This window comes from Antechinus flavipes, chromosome 5, assembly GCF_016432865.1.
Source record: "Antechinus flavipes isolate AdamAnt ecotype Samford, QLD, Australia chromosome 5, AdamAnt_v2, whole genome shotgun sequence".
Lineage (NCBI taxonomy): Eukaryota > Metazoa > Chordata > Mammalia > Dasyuromorphia > Dasyuridae > Antechinus > Antechinus flavipes.
Window position 1 is genome coordinate 196,142,346 of NC_067402.1, and position 21,267 is coordinate 196,163,612.

Here is a 21,267-nt window from a genome sequence, read left to right on the forward strand (position 1 = left end):
CTCATTGTCCCATCTTTCTTTTATTTTTGCTGAGGCAAATGGGGTTTAAGTGACTTGTCCAGTCACACAGCCAGCAAATTTGAACTCAAGTCCTCCTGATTTCAGGGCTGGTGCTCTAATCACCATGCCATCTAACTGCCCCGTCCCATCTTTCTTACTCAGTATTTAAAATTCCCTTACAGAATACACAAAATGGTATGAGAACTCAGTATTTTCATTATCTCTAAATAAGGGTCTCAATGCCCTATAAAGCCTCTTTCGACTTTGAATCAATCATCCATTAGGAGTTTAACCCCTACCCCACCTACTCAAGAACAGGTCTCTCTCTCCCTTTACAAATTACCTGAGTTACTTTGCAGGGTCTTCACTTCTCTCTTGCATGGCAATTATTTGTGTACACATCTATAAGATCATAGGCTCTTGAGAGCAAGTCTGTGATAGATTTGTTTTTAATTCTCAGGGCTTAGCATATAATTAATAAATGACCTATTTATTAGGAATTACAAATGGGAGGCAAAATGGCATTGGTGATATAGCACTGATCAGAAAGAGCTGCATTTGAAATTCTCAGACACTATATGAGGACAAGCCACTTAACTTTTATTTGCCCGTTTTCTCATCTGCAACAGGATGTAGTGAATATCAAATAAATTAATATGTGTAAGCTATTTTGCAAACCTTGAAATGCTATAAAAATGTTAACTATATTTAACTAAATCATTGAATTGAAAGAAAAACAGGGCAGCTTCACCAATTAGCATTTGAACATTCATTCAGGTTCTGGTATTAAATAAAATGTTTTATATAAAACAAACTAGTCCATGTATTTTGCAAGCTCACTGTTATCAAATGCAAGTCTGATGAGTTTAAACCCCACCTCCCAAAATAATACATAATTCAATGGCTACTTCCTCATAGCAAAGCTTGCTTGGCATTCTAAGTCAATATATTAATGTCATTTTTTTTAAAAAAATTGTTAGTATCTTTTACTGGATTGGAAACCTCTTGAAGGTAGGGAGCTCTCCCAATCGTTAGCATAGTATATGGGGTATATGAGATGTACAAGGAGAATTAGTGCCTCTGGTGGAAGCCCTTTTCAGGGCTCACCTTTGTTGTTCTCCAGCTTTCACCTATGGCTCCAAGAAGCTACTGCATGCATGGCGGCCACAGCCTGGTCAATCCTCTCAGGCGGGTCTCAAACCTGTCAGTGAGTTTGGGGAAGTGACTATCCCAAACATGTGAGACTTGCCCTGCAGAAGAGGTGGGCCATGAAGGCAGATGAAGCAGGTGTGGTGGGGAATTAGAGCATGGTCAGATATCAAGGCCCTCCACTGCCTCCAGAACCATTCCCAAACATCTTGGCTTTTGTCTCGCTAGTGGATGCCAATAATTGAGAGAATGAGGCTGTTGACTGTGCAAGTCTGCATTGTTTAAATCCAATTTACACATGAGTTGACATGTCTCTGTGATGTCACTGGTATTCATGAAAACAAAGGACAGGCAATAGTACATTGCACATTAAATGAGTAAAAGGCAACAGTAGGGAAAAGGAGGAAGAAAAAACTACTAAGGACAAATATGAAGTGATCAAATTATATAGTATGAAGAAAGTTTAGGATGAAGAGCTTTTGAGAAATGTCAAGAATAGCAAAGAGTGTTAAAAGATATGTTTGGAGTAAGGGGAGAAAAACGAGGGAATGAGATTAGAGTGGATGAGAAAAAGTCTATTTCACTCCTGTTTTGCTTCAACATTCTCTCAAGAACTAACCACCACTAAGAAAAAAGTTGTAGTCCAAGGTAGGTAAACAAAGGTAAGAGTTCAAAGTATTTACCTTCTAATGGGGGAAGTAACAGCCTACTTGACTGTGATGTCAGAGAACTGGCACTCAAATTCCACCTCTGGCAATTATCACTTATGCAGTTTTCTTGTGTGTCAGATAGTGATGGATTCTGACGTATTTTCAGTTCTTGATCTATAATCCCCTAAATCCTTGTCCCGCTTATTTCATGCTTAGGATGCTGCATGTTCCAGTCAGGCTGTACTACTAATGGGTCCTTAAATTCTACATTTCATCTCCTCACTCCAAATCTTTGTACAAGCCATATTTCCCCAATGCCTGGAATACACAGCTTTCTCCTGTTTACCTCCCTTCAAAGTTCAGCTCAGGAACTCTATGTGCCATGACCCCCCCAGTTGCTATGTCTTCAAATCAGTTGCTTACTTTCCTGTATTATAACTCCCAAATGGAATGTGATCTCTAGAACAAAGATTGGTCTATTTTATATCCATACCACCTACCATAAAGCCGGCATGAAAGGTCAAACTGAATGTTTATCGGCAAACTCTATGCATACTTTGTTCCAGATTTCCCATTCCCTATATCTAGGGTGTTGATTTTTTCTTTTTCTGGATGATCAACTGCATGATTGCTAGAGACCCATTTCATCCTGTTACAAGAACCTCTCATGATTTCTGCAAATCCTTTCCATTGTCTATAGGGCCAAACTCTTTCCCCTTTACTACTGCTACTTTTCTTAGAGAAGCTGTGTAAAGGTCAATGGGAAGGAAAGAAGAGAAAGTTATATAAAGAACATATTGTATATTGTGATTTCTACTCCATTAGGCTCTACTACGAGCTTACTGAAGCATCATCCACAGAACATTCCCTTTATTATCAATTATACTGCTTCTATGCCAAACTTGCTATTCTCAGAATCCTTCCTTCTCTTCGGATCCTTTACATTTCCATTCCCAAAACTCATCATTAACAGTATGATCAAAAAGAATTAATCAAAGAAAACTCGTAAGTCTCCAGACAACTCTGGTAAACATTAGTGTAATAGAAAACTGATAATTAGGATCTGATTCTAGATCTGCTCCATACTGTAATGTCCTTATTTCCAACTTAGGAAGGTATACTACTGGCCAACAACCTTACAAGAATGTTAGCATCACAAATGAGAAAAGGTTTGTTCAGTTAGCCAACAAATATTTATTGTACAACAAATTACTTGGCATTAATAACTAGAGAAAAGTGGGACAGTATCAGATTATTTACATGCAGTGTATTCCAGACTCTTTCCAGCAAACAGGCAATATCTTTCAAGAATGGCTTAGATTTTGTCCTGCCCAGCAGCAGAGGTAGACAAGATGATCTCCTAAAATCCCGAGGATTCCCAATATTAATCCCTAGAACCTCAACAGTAAAGCAGTAAAGACAGGGATGTGTCTGCTAGTGGAAACATACTTTAACATACTGAGTATGTTTCCAGGCCTAGAACAGTTATACATACCAATAAAACCCAATGATCCCAAATCAATTAATTGGAAAGCATCAAGTTCTTAAGGTAGAAATCACCATATGACTATCAATCTTATCATTTGGGATAGTAACATATTACTCTCCCAAGTTTCCAGGATAAGCAACTTTTGGCCCTTTTTTTATCTACTCCTTCAAGGAAACCAAACTGCTGACTTCCCATCTTATTCATTCTCAGGAATAAATATCAAATCTCATACTGCATCCCAATTATTCTGAAGGATTAATTTCTATAAAAAGGAGACTCTTCAATCCTCCACATTTGAATGAAATGGGGAAAGAAATTACATGCTGGCAGCTTCCAAAAGAAATGCAAAAGAAAAAAAATGCCACAGTAGTTTGCATAGAAAAGGATGCAGGAGTGTTTGAGATCCTGAGGAGCTATAAAAGTTTGACTTAACCAAGCTCAATAAACCAGTGAACAGAGAAATTGCATCTGACACTATTGCAGCACAATCTTGTAGGATTTCCATCCAAATCCAGAAAATTACTGTGGTGCCACAGCACCAGGTAGTGTGCTATAGGTGTAAAACGAAGCACACACTGTCAGACATGGCCTATATGTTGATTTGTTTTGCTTAATCACTTTTATTTCAAAGAGAGTTCTATTAGGACAGGAGAGGACAAGTTATAGGGAAATGACAATTAAAAAAAAAAACAAAACTTAAAAAAAACAACCTACGTAAGATTTAGTATTAAAGGTCCAATACCAAAAATTTTTTAAATGCCCATATTGGGGGGAAGGATAAGGAGAAATATTTTATTGTAAACTTTTATTAAACTCAAGGGGAACAGGCTCTTTCCCCCAGGTATTTCATCCATAGCTTTGTTTATTTTTCATATGCAGTGAATCTATGTGTACACATATACAATTAGCATATGACTGTCCTCTGTTATACAGGTTCATATTTAGTCACTGGGATCATGAGGAAAACATTTTGTATAATTTAAAGTGCTACATAAAGATGAGCTACTTTATATGTTGTATCTCTATATAAATACAGTTACACAGATACATGTATATTCATTTATGGAGGCAGCGCACACTTGAAGCTAAGGTTCCTTCCAGGCCAATCAATTGGTTTAAGAATCATAAATAGTAGAGCAGACCAGGAAGATCTTAAAAAAGGGTGAGGAGGAGTAGGAATGCTATAAGAAACCAAAAAATTTGGAGCAGAAGAAAAAGGAGAAATTTGTTAATATACTAACAGTACATTAGGAATTGATGTTTTGAGAAAAACAATCAGATGATAAGAAATTCAATGAGAACTCACATAACAGACCAAAAAGAAACATACAGTGATGCAGAAGAAAAAACATTCCCTAGAGATTTTTAAATTTTGGGGTCAACACTAGTATTTCTTTTCAGTTGGTTATATTCCTTTCTAGGGACAGGGAAGATTTGAAGTCCCTTTCACCTATTTTATGAATCAAATAAGATAACAAATGTTAAAGTCACTCTGGTAGTGGCAATTTTGGATAAGATCAAATGAATGGAAGGAAAGTAACAGAATGACTCATAAGACTTATAATCAAACTAGCAATGTCATACTGACAATGATGGCTACATAGGGGAGCAGGTACTAAATAACACTGAATCAGCTTTCAGAGGGCTGGCATATCAGACAGAAAATTTTAGAGTCAGTTATCAAGCAATAAAAGCCAGGTTTGTTTTTTTTTTTTAATGTTTAAGGTGTAGCTAGCCTAAGGCTACAGAGTCAAGAACCTTGGTTTTAGTGTCAGAGAATGTGTTCAAATGTGATCTGGGCCAAGTTATATTGAGTCTATTTCCACATCTGTAAAATAAGGCATTAGACTAGATGTCTTCCTAAGATCTCCCTTTTCTTGTGTGAGCTGAAAATTTCACATAGAGAAGACATGAGGAAGATCTGGTACTTCACAAATTGATAATGGGAATTTGAAGCTTTCCCCAATCTCTTGTAATTCTAGTGACTTCCCTGTGTTATTTATCCTGTATATATTATATTTTGCTTCTTTCCCTCTCTCTGGCAGTTAGCATAGTGCCCAGAATACTTACTGATCGAATGACTAGGGATGAAGAGTACAGAATGTACTGTTCAGGATTATAGAATTTTTACAGGTAGAAGGCTCCTTAGAGATCACTGCATATATGTCCTATACATATAGAAACATTTTAACTAAATACCTAGGACTCTAACCCCTTTTGTTCCTTAGCATTTTATATGATGGTCTAAGCATACCATAGCAAGTATTTAATATTTTCTGGTAATTATCACCTAGATCCTTTACCTCACTTTAGATATAAAACTTAAAAGGTTGAACGTCTTACCCAAGTTTACACACCAGACTAGAATCCACCTCTTTTATATCTGTTTTTTCTGCAATGTAATTTTATTTGGGGAGAGGTGACTTGCCACTTAGATGATTAAATTTTCCCAAGATTAAAAAAACTATCACTCTATCCAACATTCCTGAGCAATCCATTTGGACTTCATAAACCAAGATTCATCAGCTTGAAGCTATCCAAATCATTTCTGAGGCTCCTGTGATCTCCTCCTAAACAACAGACTAGCCAACTCTCTATGGTTGGGGGTCCCCAGTGGTAGATTATAGTAATAACTGGCTAACACTTGCACAGTGCTTTAAAGTTGCAAAGTACTTAATACTTTATCCCATTTGATATTCAAAACAATTCTGAAATAGGTGTTATCCTCATTTTATAGGTGAGGAAAGCCATTGACCACTAACCATGTGAATTCATTAGGGTAGGAATTCCCTAAATTGATGTGACTGGAAAAATCACCCATTGTGATGAAGTTTTCCTAGGCTGGCCCCTTCTAAGGGAGGATACAAATTAGATCAGACCAGAGAAGGACTGTTTTTTTTTTTTTTTTTAAAACTAATCAGAGATTTCCTTGTATAGGGAGGTCCTGATGAGTAGCTTCCAATAGTAGTACCAGTGCAGACTGATAACTATTCTGCAGTTTCATCTTATACATTCTCCTACACTACTGAAAGATAAAGTGACTAGCTCAGAAGGGGGATTTGAGCCTAGGCCTTCTGAATTCACAAAGGCCAGCTCTATAACCACTATACCATGTTGCTTCTCAGTGAACTGTATTAAGCAGACTGTTTTTTCACAGATTAAAATTTTCCCTATCAAGAGTTGGATAAAAATAAATTCAAATGAGTAAATGCTTCTGCAGGAGAAATGTCAAAGGAATTCCAATGGCAATTTAGTCTACATTATGCATTTTATTACTTATCAACTCCCTAGTATATTCTGCCATGTTTCATGCATATGTACCTCATTTCTCAATTAAAATGTAAAGTTTCTTCAAGAAGGAGATTGTGCTTCCTACTTATACATTCTACACAGTATATATCACAGTGGTAGGCACACAGAAAGTCAATATATGTTGACTACTAGGGAATGCCCTAAGGAATTTCAGAAGAGAATTTACTATCTTAAGAAAATGTAGGCACCTAATTATTACATGTAGAAAAGAAATTCCCTCATAATTTATAAAAACAGAGTACATTTCATTCTTATAATCAGAAGGTACTTAGCAGTCCCATTATTTGTCTCTGAGATTTCTATGAGAACCCATATCATTTCCTTATATGAAGACACTTTGGGTCTGAATCCATCTTGGGCATTTGGGAAATACAAATTTCAAATGGCTTTTTTTTCCCCCCTCTCCTCTATTTTTATGCCTAGTATTGGCTCACCGTAAAGGGACAAAGTTTCAAAGGAACAGAGGTAGAGTCATATATATATATATAGAGTCATATATATATATATATATGTCATCACCTATATATATGTCATCACCTGAACAGCTGATCTCTTCAGGTACCAAACCCATCTATATTTTTGAAGACTGTTTTCAGTATAATATCAGCTGAATAATAATTCAGTATAATACCATCAGATTATCCAACATCTTTCCTAGCCACAGAGTGAAACGTGTCTGGGAACTCCTATTCATCTGTACAAGTTTGTAAGCCAGCTTTCCTCATTCACACTTTGTGTCAAACTACATCACATGTTAATAACTATTACAAGTTGTAACCAGTTTGAGAATATAAGTGAATGCACATCAAACTTTATTTTCTTTTGGCTCTTATGTGTAATAATTAATTATGTTCAGCTGACTAAAATAATGAAATAAGCCATACTTATTATAAGGCACCAATAGCCCTGTTAAATGAGAGCCCATATGATATGAAATAATATTCTACACATAATCTCTAAAAAATGTCCTACAACAGATTTTCCTAACCAAAGTATACTTCCACTACATAAAATATTTTAAATTATTTTACTTCAGAGCTGGGTGGCAGAAGTAAGAAGAGAAGTGAGACCTAAAGAAAGAGGGTTGAAGATTAGGAAGAACAAGGGAAAATGTAGAGAGGAGAAGCAACAGGAGTCAGAAACCAGGTTGTTTTAAAACATCCACTATTTCTCCTCTTCTTAAGGCATTAAGGAAATGTGATTTGCATTGATACAGGGAATACACATCAAAAAATGACAAAATTTTAGATATTTTGAAGCAAGGCAAAGTACATGGTAAGGACTTCTGGCAATAAATTTTGTGGACCCCTAAAAATGTGCCACGGACAGACAGTAAGACAAACACTTCTCTAAAAAGAATCACTTGAAGGATTATTTATAGGAAACATTCCATTATGGGATTGTTTAGACAGTAAAAAAATTTTGGTCTGAACTTAGGATTTCAAATAGGTTTAAGGAATTCCTTGATATAGAAACTTTCATTCACTGATGCAAATAAGAAACATAGTTTTCTAAAGTTGCCTGAGGCTCTAAGAGATATTTTGCCCCCAAGAAAATAGCTACTATGGTCAGAGGCAGGACATGAATTCAGGGTTACCTCTATGCTTGGCCCTATGTCCATTATACATGGATTCCAAACTACCTCCAAACAAAAGAGATGATATAATTCTTGTTTAAAATTTTTCAGTTCTATTTCTGTATCAACATTTTTTTTTTGCTCTGGACTTCTTTCATCAATATGAGGAATCCAAATGAAATCTCTTCTCACTTATCTGTGGCACAAGACTTGCCTGTGCACATGATGCAAAATTATGTGAATTGCCCACAGCTAATAATATGTTTGAGGAAGAACTTGAATGCAGATCTTCCAATCTCCAAAATCAACCCTGTAATCTCTCCTCTATAGTACCTCTCATTAGCAATAAATGACAAAATATAATTCAGGTAATAGGAAAATCTAACAATACCCAATCTTTCTAATTCCAAGCTATAAACTTCCAGCTAGAAGAGACTTATTTTTTCTATCTCGTTACCTATTACATTGTCTTGTACAGAAAAGGAAACTTAAAATGTCTGCTGAATCAAAAACAACTAGAACAGTAGAGAACAGAACAAACCAATCATTTTTCTTGCCAATCTGGCAGTCAATGAAACTCTAAATATACCAAGAGTTGACATAAATTTTTAACAATTTCACCTTAACACATTTTAGCCCAAACTCTTGATTTTCATCAACTCTCTTTAAAAAAAAATGTAGCAATCAATCATCTTTCCTGCAAATATAATTTCTAGTTTCTTTTCCTTATTTCCAAATAGATTACAGACCTGAGATCAAATCTTTCTTCTGAAGTCTCAGTATCCCCTTATGCTTCTTACTGTACACTTTCAGCTTCTATCCTATATTAACAGTGATTTGCAGATAATTCTCATCTCAAAAAACTATAAGGTACATGAACTCCCTCAGTCTTATACATGGTAGGTGTTCAATGTTTGTTGAATTAGTGAGATCTTGCTCAATTTTAAGTACTGATTCATGCAGACTTATTTTTTGGTTGGGATACTAACACTTATAGAAATAGCTTTTCAAAGTGCTATTTCGCATCTAAATTCTAAAAGTGTAAAAATAAAAAATAACATTTTCTAGAGTACAAAAGCAAGTAAGAACAGAACTGAGGCAACAACTAAAATCTTCTTGTCAATCTGACAGGTCCATCAACCTCCAGTGTGTTTTTTAACTGTTATTTTCATTTTTAAACTTTCCTTTTATAATTTTCCATAACCTTTGTCGAAATGGTTTGCAATGACAATTGCCTTTGAAAAGAAATAAACAGGCAAAATGCTCAACTATGATCAACTGCCATTTTCTGCTGGCAACCATTTAAAAACCAAGCTTCGATCCCAAAGTTATCTATAGTATTGAAGAATGACGTAAGTTGTAATATCAGTAAGTAGTTTTTTTTAAATTATGCTTTAGAAGAATACAAACATCTCTTAGCTTTTACTTTCTTTACTCTTCCCAAAAACTAGTCTAGCATGTGAATAATAATTTAACTTTATGCTTCCCAATCCTGGAGGTCCAATGTGTAATCTAATTAAGTCAAGCTCTCATATTTTATTTGAGTGATAGTCTCATAGTTCTAAAAAAAGGAATATAAATTCTTTTAATGTCAAATGATGTCTATAACAACTTTTTAGCAAGAAACCATATACTGCTGGCAGATAGTTTGTTTCTTGTGAGTTTTCTGGGGAATAATACCCCAATATGTATACCTAAGGACAGAAATCATACTCTAGATTGCCACTCTCGTTGACCCCACCACTTTAAAGGGCACAAAACTTCGACAAATAGTATACCAGACATTTTTATGGCCTGCTCCCAACAACTGAATTTTAGAGAGAAGTACAAGAGGTAGCAGAGCACACATACATCTCTAAGGAGCCAGAGACATCAATAATTATGGGAGTTCTTTTGATTTTTTTTATATAGAAAGCCACAATAAGGAGACTGATAGAATTTCTCTCATATTTTAAATTCTCAGGATTATTTTCTATTCCTGTCTTTATCTTTAATTAATCATCAATTATTTTATTTATTTCTCTCTATCTTTGTAATAATAGATTAACAGCCTATAGCCCATACTGACAGTAGAGGGGAACAAAACATATAGTTCAGGCATGAACTAACTGCAAAATATCCACATATTTTGATAATTCTTAAATTAAGAATAAAGTATTTCAAAAAATAAAATATTCACCTACTAAATCTTGAAACAGTTATATTTTCCTTATTTGGGATTGATAAAACCTGAAAATATGAACTACTATTAATTCACAAGATTAAAAAAAAAAAAAACAGTAGCATTGAGGGGAAAATAACTAAAATAGGTGGCATGCAATGAGGAAATGTCCTCAAGGAAACCAGATTTTGTAAAATTTGTTTTATATAATCTTGTATTGACTCAAATGATAACGGGACAGTAGTAGCCACTAGCCATTAAAACAGAATGAGGCAAAAAAAGAATGGAGGAATTAATATAAGCTTTTTTCAGGATACCTTTTAGTTCAGCTGCCGAAATGTCATAAATCGTTACTTTTAGGACATGGAGAAGAGACGCAGAACAGTCAAAGACAAAACACTATTTTTAGGAAGATTTTTTTTTTTGTTTTGTTTGTTAAATTTCAGCTCATCTTCTACGTAGACTCTGCTCTATAACTCACCTATCATCTGTACAAGAAATGAAAACATAGTGGAAGGGGAGAGAATACAGCACCCTGGCCAGCTTCAGACATCCACATACAAAACAGCATCAACTAAAGTGAGACCAGCACTTCCCCAAAGACAGGGACAAATCCCAATACATGAAGAAAATGTAATTACCTATTTGAACACAGGCAAGATGATGGAAGTCTAATTAACCTAGTTTGGGAAAGAGTGACTGCTTACTCCTTGTACTACAAGGAAGGAATGAAGGTCCTTTTAAAAAGCAAAAAACAAAAACAAAAAACAGCCCCCAAATGGGTTTTTGATGGTGGAAAACTGTATGTATGCTGCTGGTAATAGTGGTAAATATATATTTATATATGTATATTAAAAAAAGGAAAAATAATCTATTTATAGAACAGTCAGTAGTCAGACATTTAGAAAAAAGTAAAAACAAGTTCTTTTCTTTAAAAATGGATCGACTAAAATGACCTCATCATCTAGAGGTATCATAATCCTACATCTTCTGTCGAAGTCAGGGTATGACTCAGCATCATCTGTTGCTGCTTCTGGGCCAGAATCTGAAATAGCCAGTGTTTAGAACGGTAGTTTATGGGTCAGGACTACAAGGTGAGCAGTTACATATGGTGGTCTTGCTTATGATCATGCCTAAAGCCTGGTGATGATAGGAATACTTGTAAAAGAATGTTATCCCCAAAGCATGCACCATTGTGGCTCTGCAAGACAACCCTTCTGGCCTTTATTCCTTTTCTTTGTGTAGAATCCTGGGTCCATGTAGTTGTTCCTCTCCAATATGTAGGCCCAGGAGACTGGGAATTCTCAAAGCCAGTCTCTATAAGAGAAGCTGTTGCTCTTGGAGGAAATAAAAAATGCTCTTCTTTCCAAGATCCAGCCTAACATCTGAATTGAGATGGTATTCTCCACATTCGGTGGTCTGTCCCAGCTGAAGGGAAGCTCCAGGTTTTCTTTTTTGGTACCCACAAGCACTAGGAACTGGTATAGGTAATGCTGCTTTTCCATGACTCCTAATAGAACCTGCAGATCTGCCCTCCCTTCAATAACTGTAGAATATAGAATGCTTACAAATAGTGGAAAGGGACTACGGTATTCTGATGGCTATCTTGCTGTCCCATTCAGGCAGACCCAAGGCACTCTGGTTCCACACATGCCTACAAACAGTGCTGCCATTAGGCTGTAACTCTCTAGCTAATGCCTACAGGCCCCGAGCCAGCTCCACACCCCAGCTGGATCAGCCACCCTACTGCTCAGTCAAGTCTCTGAACACAATGCAGGACACCCCACTCACGAGCAAACACTCCAGTTAAGAGAACGGCTGGCAGGTCAAAGGAGACATCTCTGCATAGATGGGCTGGTGCAGTATGTGGCTCACACAGTCCCACTGCACAGAAAAAGCGAGGAGGGCTTTCTCTGCGGCAGGCCATTCGTCTTTGGAAGCAACAACTCAGAGCAGATCCAAACCACCCTCCCTTGATGACAAGGGTCTCAGTGTGGTCCATTTCCCTCATGTTCTAAACTAACCAAGCTTCTGCTAGCTGGCCTCCTTCAGTTCCTCCACTGGTAGCTTGTAGCTCATTATGAAAGAAGGAGGCTGGGCCTGTCCTGGGCTACTTGGCCCCTGCTTCTTTGCACAGTTTATACAGATGTAATCTTCATTTTCTGCCATTTCTGGAGAAACACCCACACAGACTTGATGAAACCACTCATCGCAGCCACCATCACACTGTACCCAGTCTACCTGTAGGAGATAAGATTGAGAGGGCTTTAGGACAGTTAGCTATCCCTAGGGTGAAAGTAAAGTCAAGGCATAATACATAACAGCTTAGTTTTTACACTATTGTTTCGTAAGTATTTCTGTATTTTTTACATCCATTACTTCACTTTATCCTCACAACAATTCAGTGAGCCAAGTGGGACAAGCACTGTCCCCACTTTTCAGATAAAGAAGCTGAGATTTAGAAGAATTAACTAACTTGCTCAAGATCAAATGGCTAGTAAATGGCAGAGTCAGTGCTTGAATCCAGGTCTTTTGACTCCCCAAGTTCACTACCATGATCTATTCACTATACCAATGGTTCCCAACCTGTAGGGCAAGAACATCTGAAGAACTAGATACTGCAAAGAGTCCAAGAACCCATGTGGTGCACTGATGTGACTTCTATCTTAATTTGGCTCCAAAAAAATATGTGTGTGTATATCCATTTGTGTGCACATATGTATATTCCATATGTCTTACAACTTTTCCAAATTCCATATTCTGCACATTTATAATAAAATACAAATTTATTTTAAAAGCATTGCTGATTTAATAGATTTCTGTAGATGTCTGTTTTTCTCATTCAATAATAACAGTGTAACTATTATCACATAGGGCCTCTGTAAAATTTTTGACCTAAAAAAAAAATCCTTTCTTCTCAAAAATGGGGAACTAATCCATAATATCAAGTTATCTCTCAAAAAGAAAAGCTGTTTAAGTTATGCTGGTAGAATCACTGAAATGCCCACAGTCAATACAATCTCTATTTCTTCTTTTTAAAAAGGGGTTGGAGGAAGCCAGGAAGCTATCTAAAAGTTAACTATACTCACAATATTGGAACAATTCTCAAGTGGCATTTTTCCTCCATGAATATCTGTCATAAGCACACAACTGATATATTCAGCAGCTCTTCACCAGCCAATCTCTCATAGCAGGCATTGAGCACTAAAGTAACATCATGGTTCCACTTTGCAGATCTCATCCGAAATCCACAAAATTTCTGTTTCTCAGATCCAGTCTCTTTCAGTCTACCAGAACTATCAATATCATTTCATTTTTGGTCCCAACCCCTGGTGGCTTACCACTAGATCACACTGCTTCTCAAGTTTACTAATCTAATCAGAACTATTATCACAGAATATCTTTAAGAAGAAAGACTACAGTAGTCACTGTTGCCATAAATATTAATTACTTTTATAGTTCCTTCTCAAACTAAATTCATTCCTTGTTCTCTATGAGAAGTCTGGCTTTTGAACTCAAACTGTGCAGCACAAAGAATAAGTAATCAAAATGTACCTATCCCAGCAGTAATATAATAAAGCCAGAAAAAGAAGTTAATCACTTCTGTGCACCAAAGTAAAAATAAAAACACTGCAGATATGTGATTTAAGAAGATACTAACTGTACAGTAGGTAGATACAAATAGGACACACAAGAGGAGTATGTTGGCTATTTTTGAATCTGTGGACGTTTACTTTAATTAAAGGGATGAACTTTTATTTCTCTGGGCTACCTGAATATGACATTATTATCCTTTTTATGAGCTAACCCACAGACCTTTGCTCTAACATTAATTCTCTTAACTAGAATAGTCACTACTCAACTACTTGCCCAAATGTCAAATCAGTTATCAATTACCTACATTTCCATGTCCTGAACTTTTCTTGACATCTTATCCTACACTATTATATAAGCATTGAGCCCCAGTTTTCGAAGGGAAACATACATACCCAAGTATAGATTCATCTATCTTTCTCTCTCAGCCAGGAGCAAGAAGGAAAGCAGTTCAGTTCTCTCTCTTTTTTTTTTTTAACCCTGGTAAATATACTTGCCCAAAGTTAAGATCTCTTATGACCTTTTTAAAGAACAAGGTTTCCCTTGAAACATAGCTATATTGACTATAATGAAAAAATGTTATATGCCAATTTATATAAATTCTTAAATGTTGCTTCTCTGAAATTTGCCATATTTTGTTCTCTCAACTTTACTCCTTTTTTTAAAAAAGAATTTAAAAAATATCCCATGACTACTCAAAAGTTAAAAGACTAAGAAGTTAATTAATACTGTAAAAGACTAAAAGTTCAGTAGGAGAAGCAGATGACTAAAAGCTCAAGAGTAGTGGTTCAAATTTCACTTTGGTCACTCAGTCATTAGATATTACTTCAAATACTTTCCTTTTCACTGCTTCTGATCGAATTAAGACTATTTACTACTTTACAGAGGCATCTGAACAATAAAAATAAATAACCTTAAAAAATGTGAGGTGCCCAAACATAATTGATAATAATGAAGAAGAAATGTTTAACTTATAGTGAAATAAGTTAATGGGAAATAGTGAAATGGGAGAAGGGGAACAACCTACAAGAGAAAGCAATATGGTAAATAACACGTCTTCTTTTCATATGTTTAATCCAAAAATAAGTAAGAAATTTAAATCTCCTAGGACATAATGAATAGTTATTGTCCCTAGAAACAGGAATAAATATTTCAATACTATCAAAACAAGTTTTAATCTCTCAAAGATTCTTTATATATTTCATGTTCTGACCATTTTCTAATGAAAATGTTATTATGTAATTGCTATAGCTAAACCTTAGAAATGAGATACTGAATGATTTTATCACAAGTACCTAAATACCACTGAATTTGTAATGCCCTAAAATTAAGTCATTTAATGCTATAAGTAATAAGTACTCCCAAATTAGTTTACTAAAATTTTCAATCAAAAAGCCTCATTTTTTCTATACATTTCTGAAATCTTCATCATGATCACTTATTTTAAAATTTTGAACTTCTAATAAAAGGAAATTAGAGATCTCATGACTAGGATTATCTATTTTAAAGCTTACTAACAGCCAGAAAAGACAACTATGTATAAAAACATTCATGGGGCATTATTTGTAATAACAAAATTTGGAAATAAAATGTGTCCAGCAATCAGGGAATGGTTGAGCAAATTCTGACAAATAAAAAATGAATGATGACTATAAAGAATCTGCTTTAAAAAAAAAAAAAAGGATATATCCTTTGACCAAGCAATACCACTTTTAGATTTCCCAAGATTATCAGGGAAAAAAAGAAAAGAATCTATATATCCTAAAATATTTATAGCAACTGTCTTTGTGGTAGGCAAAGAATTGGAAATTAAAAATATGCCCATTAAGTGGGGAATGCTTAAACAAGTTGTGGCATATGATTGTGACAAAATACTGCTGCAATGTAAGAAATAATAAGCTGATTAATTTAAGGAAAACATAAGAATACTTGTATGAAATAATGAAAATTGAAATGATCAGAACTAAGAAAATGTTCCAGCAATGTTGGTCAAAGAATAATTGTGAACAACCAAGTACTTCTGAATATTATACTTAAACCAATTAAAAGGTACCAATAAAGGAAGATGTTATCCTCCCCACCAAGAGAAAGAAGTGATAAAGAGAAGTTAGTATGGTTTTACATATATTTATAAAAAAGCTGTGGTAATAGTAGCCTTCTCTAGTGCAAGGCGGGGAGGGAGGAAGGAAGAGAATTCAAAAGTTAAAATGTAAACCAAAAAAATTAAGTTAAATTATAAACAAAACAAAAGCATGGAAAGGCATGTATAAAGTTATGCAAAGTAAAGAAAACAGCTAAAAGCAACATACAAAGTAACTACAACAATGTAAATAATGTCAACATGTAGTTAACAAAACTCTGCTCAATCTGTCAAGAAATTTATAAATATAAATTAAGAGTTGAGGTCATGCCAGAGAGTGAAAATAAATAAAGGTGGAGTCGAGATTTCTTGTTTTAAATTCATCAACCAAGACCACCGCAAATTTGGCCTCCAAGACAATCTCTGGTTTTGATTTTTAAAAAAATAATAATAATCCTAGCCTCCAGGGTTTACAAGATTTAAGCAAGGGGTTGAAAAAGATAACATTTCATTTAGAGAGTTAAAAGTACACATTAAGTTTGGAATCTGGCAGAAGGCACAATTGAGTGAATAGTTTTACAATTCTACTTCCATCCCACCTCAATGTCAGTCCACTAAAAAGTACAATTTTCTAAAGTAGCGAATTCATTATCATTTTGGGTCACTTATAAAAAGATTTGGTCCTGAGGTTCACATAACACATCACAGCAAGACAGGACAAGCACAAAATCATACGAGAAAAGTTGGATGGGATCTCAACCCATGCCTCAAAGAAAAACCCTTCCATAGCATCTCTGACAAATGGTTATCTTGCTTTCATTTAACAAAAAATGGGGAAACTCACTCTCCCCAAGGCAGATCATTCCCTTTTTCAACAATTCTAACTGTTAACAAGGCTTGATGCATATACATGATGCGTATTGATAAAATCCTTTTGGAAAGCAGTCTGATAGCATGTTAAAATGGTTTCATTTTCTTAAATGTATAAATTACTTATAACTTTTGATTCAATAATCTTATGATACATATGCCCTAAGAATATGAACAAAAAGGAAAGAGCTGAGCTAACTATTCAAAGATACCTATGATAGTATCATTTATGTACCTTCAAAAACACCAGAAAACCTCCTACAGAACTGGAATGAATGCTCAATCTGGGATCCGAGAAAATAAGGTTGAATCTTGGTTTTGCAACTTTCTACCTAAGTGACCTTGGAAAAGTTAACTTACCTCTCAGTTTCCTCATCTGCAAATTATGCCATTTACTCTGTCATCTCTTAGGTTCCTTCCAACTCTAAATTCTATAATCCTAAAATCTTCAATGTACAATTTGGGAGTAACTAAATCAATGTAATGAAATAATACACTGCAAGTGAAAACAACAGTCAAGGGACCAACATGGTATAGTGGAAAGAACTCTGCCTCTAGACTCATGAGAACTTGGGTCAAATCCCACTTCTGATCTTTTGTGACTGGGAGAAAGTCACTTTAATCTGTCTGGGTTTCCTCATCTGTAAAATGAGGGAGCTGGATTAGGTGGCTCCACCTCTAGACTTACAAACCTGTGAACAATCACGAAAAATATGGAAACATGACATAAAGAACAAAGGAACAAAGTATCAGCACACATTTGTGACAACTATAAAGAATGAAAAGTAGACATAAATACAGGGGTGAATAGACAGACAATACAGAAGGGAACAAAGGGAGGAACTGTTAGATTTGTTATAAATACCTTTATGCTAAAGACTTTAAAAAAAAAAAACTGAATGTTAAAGTAAATTTAATTGATTTTGTAATTAAAACTACATTCACAATGATTTATAAAGTAAAACATGTTGCATTCTAACAGTTGTATTGCTTGTCCTTGCATCTGCCTTACTATGTTCATTCAATGTATTCTAGTTTTATTTTATTTAATTAGTGAAAGACTTCTACTGGATGTCATCCCAGTGGCCTAGACGCCTCACAATTTACCAGGGATTGTTAAGAAAAAAAATGCAGAAACCAAATTATTTAGAAGGCCAATTTGGACTGCACCAAGAACAGACTATTATGTTACATCTATGCTCTCAAAAACTCAGCCTTTAGAAGTCAAAATTCTTCTTCCTCTCTTACATCTGGTTGAGTTAGGGATGAGCTAGGATTTACCTTGTCCTTACAAGGCCTCTGGCAATTCTGTGCTGCACAAACTGCATTTTCGTCATCTGACTCCTCAGCTCCTGACCAATCATACTTTGAGGGGATATCTAGCACCTTCTTCTCTCTTTTCTTCTCAGTATTTTCCTTTACAAGTTCAACCTTGGCTGCAGCAGCTTTCTCCCTCTTTTTCTTCCTTTCCTCTTCCTTTGCCAGCTTCTTGGCCAATTTATTCAGCTCCTTTGACTTATCTACACTCATCTTCAACTTCTTCTTTTTTGGTTTGTCCAGTTTCTTCAGTTCCTTGGACCTCTGTTTCCCTTCTCCAAAGAGCTGTTCAACTTTTTCCAGTTTTCGCTTTCTCTTCTTCTCAGAAGAATCCTTTCCTTTTATTCTCAAAGGTTTCTCTTCCATACTGTCATCCTTAAGATAAGATTAAAAATTTTGTGAAAATCAGGAGGTTTAATATCAGAAATTTTTAAATTCTACAATATGGAATAAAAAAAGCAATCAGGAATCTTGAATTAAAATTAACAAGGATTAAACAATAAAACATGCCTCAAGTTTTCAGATTTCCTAAAGAAAAAAAAATTAAATTAAAAAAAAAAATGGACCCAAATGGACTCACAAATTTAAAAAAAAAAACTTAAAGAAGTAACTTCAAATTACATAGATGTTTTCAAAACACAGCAAGACTACCTAACTCCCTTTCTGAGGGAAATATAATATTGATCCCTAAACTGTCCAAAAATATAGCTTAAAAAAAAATTATGGACCAATATAATTAATGAATAAAAAGCAGTCATAATCATTTGGAAGATATGTAATCAGAAAGTCTGGAGTATTAAAGTAATTCTTATAGAGTGAAGCTTTGAAAAACTAATTTAAGGAATTTGAAAACTAGACTGGAACTAATTTTATGAAGACCAATTTCTAAACTAAGTATAGACAAAAGTTGTAATACAGTTTTCCAAAGAATGCTGCTAGTGATATTGTTCCACTCCTATTAAAAGTTTTTCTCTTCTTTCTCTCTCTTCAGTCTTGCCTCTCTCCCCCATATATGCTACTCCTTTATTTCACCACACCCCCTGCTTGTGTTTTAGACCTTCTTAACCCCAGCAAAGCTTGGTAATGTGGTACAGTGTCACACTTGAGACAGGAAGACAGGTTCATAACACTCTTCTGATATTTAATAGCTGTGATCTCATCAACAAGTCACTTAAGTTTTTTTAAGCCTTAGCTTCATCGTTTGCAAAGTGAAAACTATAATACTGTTAGACTTACACAGCTCAGGAATGCTGTGAGGCTTAAATGAGATAATTTAAATTTATGTAAAGCACTCTGCAAACCTTCAAGTACCGTATAAAGGTTAGTTATTATTATGGCTTTAGCACCACTGGCAATACTCAGTAAGTTTTAAATTAGTACCTACCTCCATGACATGAAGGAATCTATCCTCTGAGGGTGGATGTGTGGCTTGTAAGATTCGCCAGATGTGTTGTGTCTCATCCAGAGATACCTCAAGGAGATCACCAACCATCATAAGTTCTTCTAATTGGGCTTTAGCACCAGCTGATAACTCCAAGACTGGAGACTCCAAACTTCGGGGCACTAAAGGACTCTTTCTGGGTTGTTTCCTTGGGGTACTGGAACCTTTGCAAACAGAAACAAATAAGTTAAAAAACACAAGAAAGCATATGTATGACAGAAATTTTTTGCAATGGAAATCTTAATCCTGGTAGCAGCATTAGATAATACAAGTATAATATTATGGATTAATGCAAAAATAAAACATGAAATAAATAAAATGACCTTTACCCAAATATTTTATATCCACAGTTCCTCCTATATAAAAATGAATATTAAAACAAAGATTTTCAGGATTTTGAAACTATTTATCATAAACAAATACAGAACCCCAGAGATATAATTATACTTCAAAGCAAAGTATTTATTCTCCAAATCAAGATAAAAAGATGTATGTGACCTTCTCTGCTCTACTGGTTGTCACTATAGAGAAATAAAACTAACACATATCTTATTGAGGTATATCCTAAGATTCAGGATGCTACTATTCCAAATCAAGGATACAGTAAATCATTTTCATAATTATACATTAAAGACCAGAAAGCAAATTATTATTGGGGACTACTTTCTACGATCTGTGATTCATATTGTTAATATTTTTTATAAAGCAGATAAATGGATCCTCAACCTTCAAAAGCACCTCAGGAATTTTTTCAACTATTTATCACTGTGTTCCTCTAATTTTCCTTATGTAAACTGGGGAAAAGTTAAGTGCCACAGCACATATACAAAAAAAGTTATCAGCCTCGTACCTAATATACAGCTACTTTACAATTAACAATTACTTAGCCCACAAAATGCAAGGCCTAGTCAACTAGGTTGTTTCCTTCAACCACATTATTGTAATTGATGGAATTATATTCTGGAGGTACAATTATTCATATCAAGGAAGAAGACAATCCCATTGAATTCCACACTGATAAGAAAATATCCAGAATACTGTGTTGATTTCTGATTGACATATTTTAATCAAGAGAATTAATAAATTTATAAAGCATGTCCAAAGCAACTAGGACAGTGAAGAGGTCTGGAAAATGTCTTACAAGGAAAGGAAGAAACCAAGAACATTTAGTTATAGAAAAGAAGGTTCTGCCTCAAGGGATGGAGTCAGGAAGTCTGAGAATTAAAAGAGGGCAGTTAACATATATATCACGCAGGGTATGGCACTATCCAAAATATATAAAGAAATAAGGAGAAAGAGATCCTAAAGAAGGGAAAGAGACCTGTATGTGCCAAAATGTCTGTGGCAGCCCTGTTTGTAGTGGCTAGAAACTGGAAAATGAATGGATGCCCATCAAATGGAGAATGGTTGTGTAAATTGTGGTATATGAATGTTATGGAATATTATTGTTCAGTAAGAAATGATCAGCAGGATGAATACAGAGAGGCTTGGAGAGACCTACATGCATTGATGCTAAGTGAAATGAACAGAACCAGGAGATCATTATACACTTCAACAACAATACTATATGAGGATGTATTCTGATGGAAGTGGATTTCTTAAACAAAGAGAAGATCTAACTCAGTTTC

General features: G+C 35.1%; 2 protein-coding genes across 2 annotated transcripts in view; both read right to left on the minus strand.

Annotated features, from left to right (window-relative positions):
• Positions 1 to 18,254, minus strand: part of SLC6A13 (solute carrier family 6 member 13) — a 90,918-nt gene extending 72,664 nt beyond the window's left edge. The window contains exon 1 of the mRNA XM_051961499.1: positions 18,163 to 18,254. The gene's annotated coding sequence lies outside the window, so the exon portion shown is untranslated. The remainder of the gene's footprint in view (positions 1 to 18,162) is intronic.
• Positions 2,970 to 21,267, minus strand: part of KDM5A (lysine demethylase 5A) — a 109,738-nt gene continuing 91,440 nt past the window's right edge. The window contains exons 26-28 of the mRNA XM_051961498.1: positions 19,583 to 19,803; positions 18,163 to 18,573; positions 2,970 to 12,578 (exon numbers count right to left, since the gene is read on the minus strand). Coding sequence (XP_051817458.1) covers positions 12,372 to 12,578; positions 18,163 to 18,573; positions 19,583 to 19,803 — 839 coding nt within the window. The 3' untranslated portion in view covers positions 2,970 to 12,371. The remainder of the gene's footprint in view (positions 12,579 to 18,162; positions 18,574 to 19,582; positions 19,804 to 21,267) is intronic.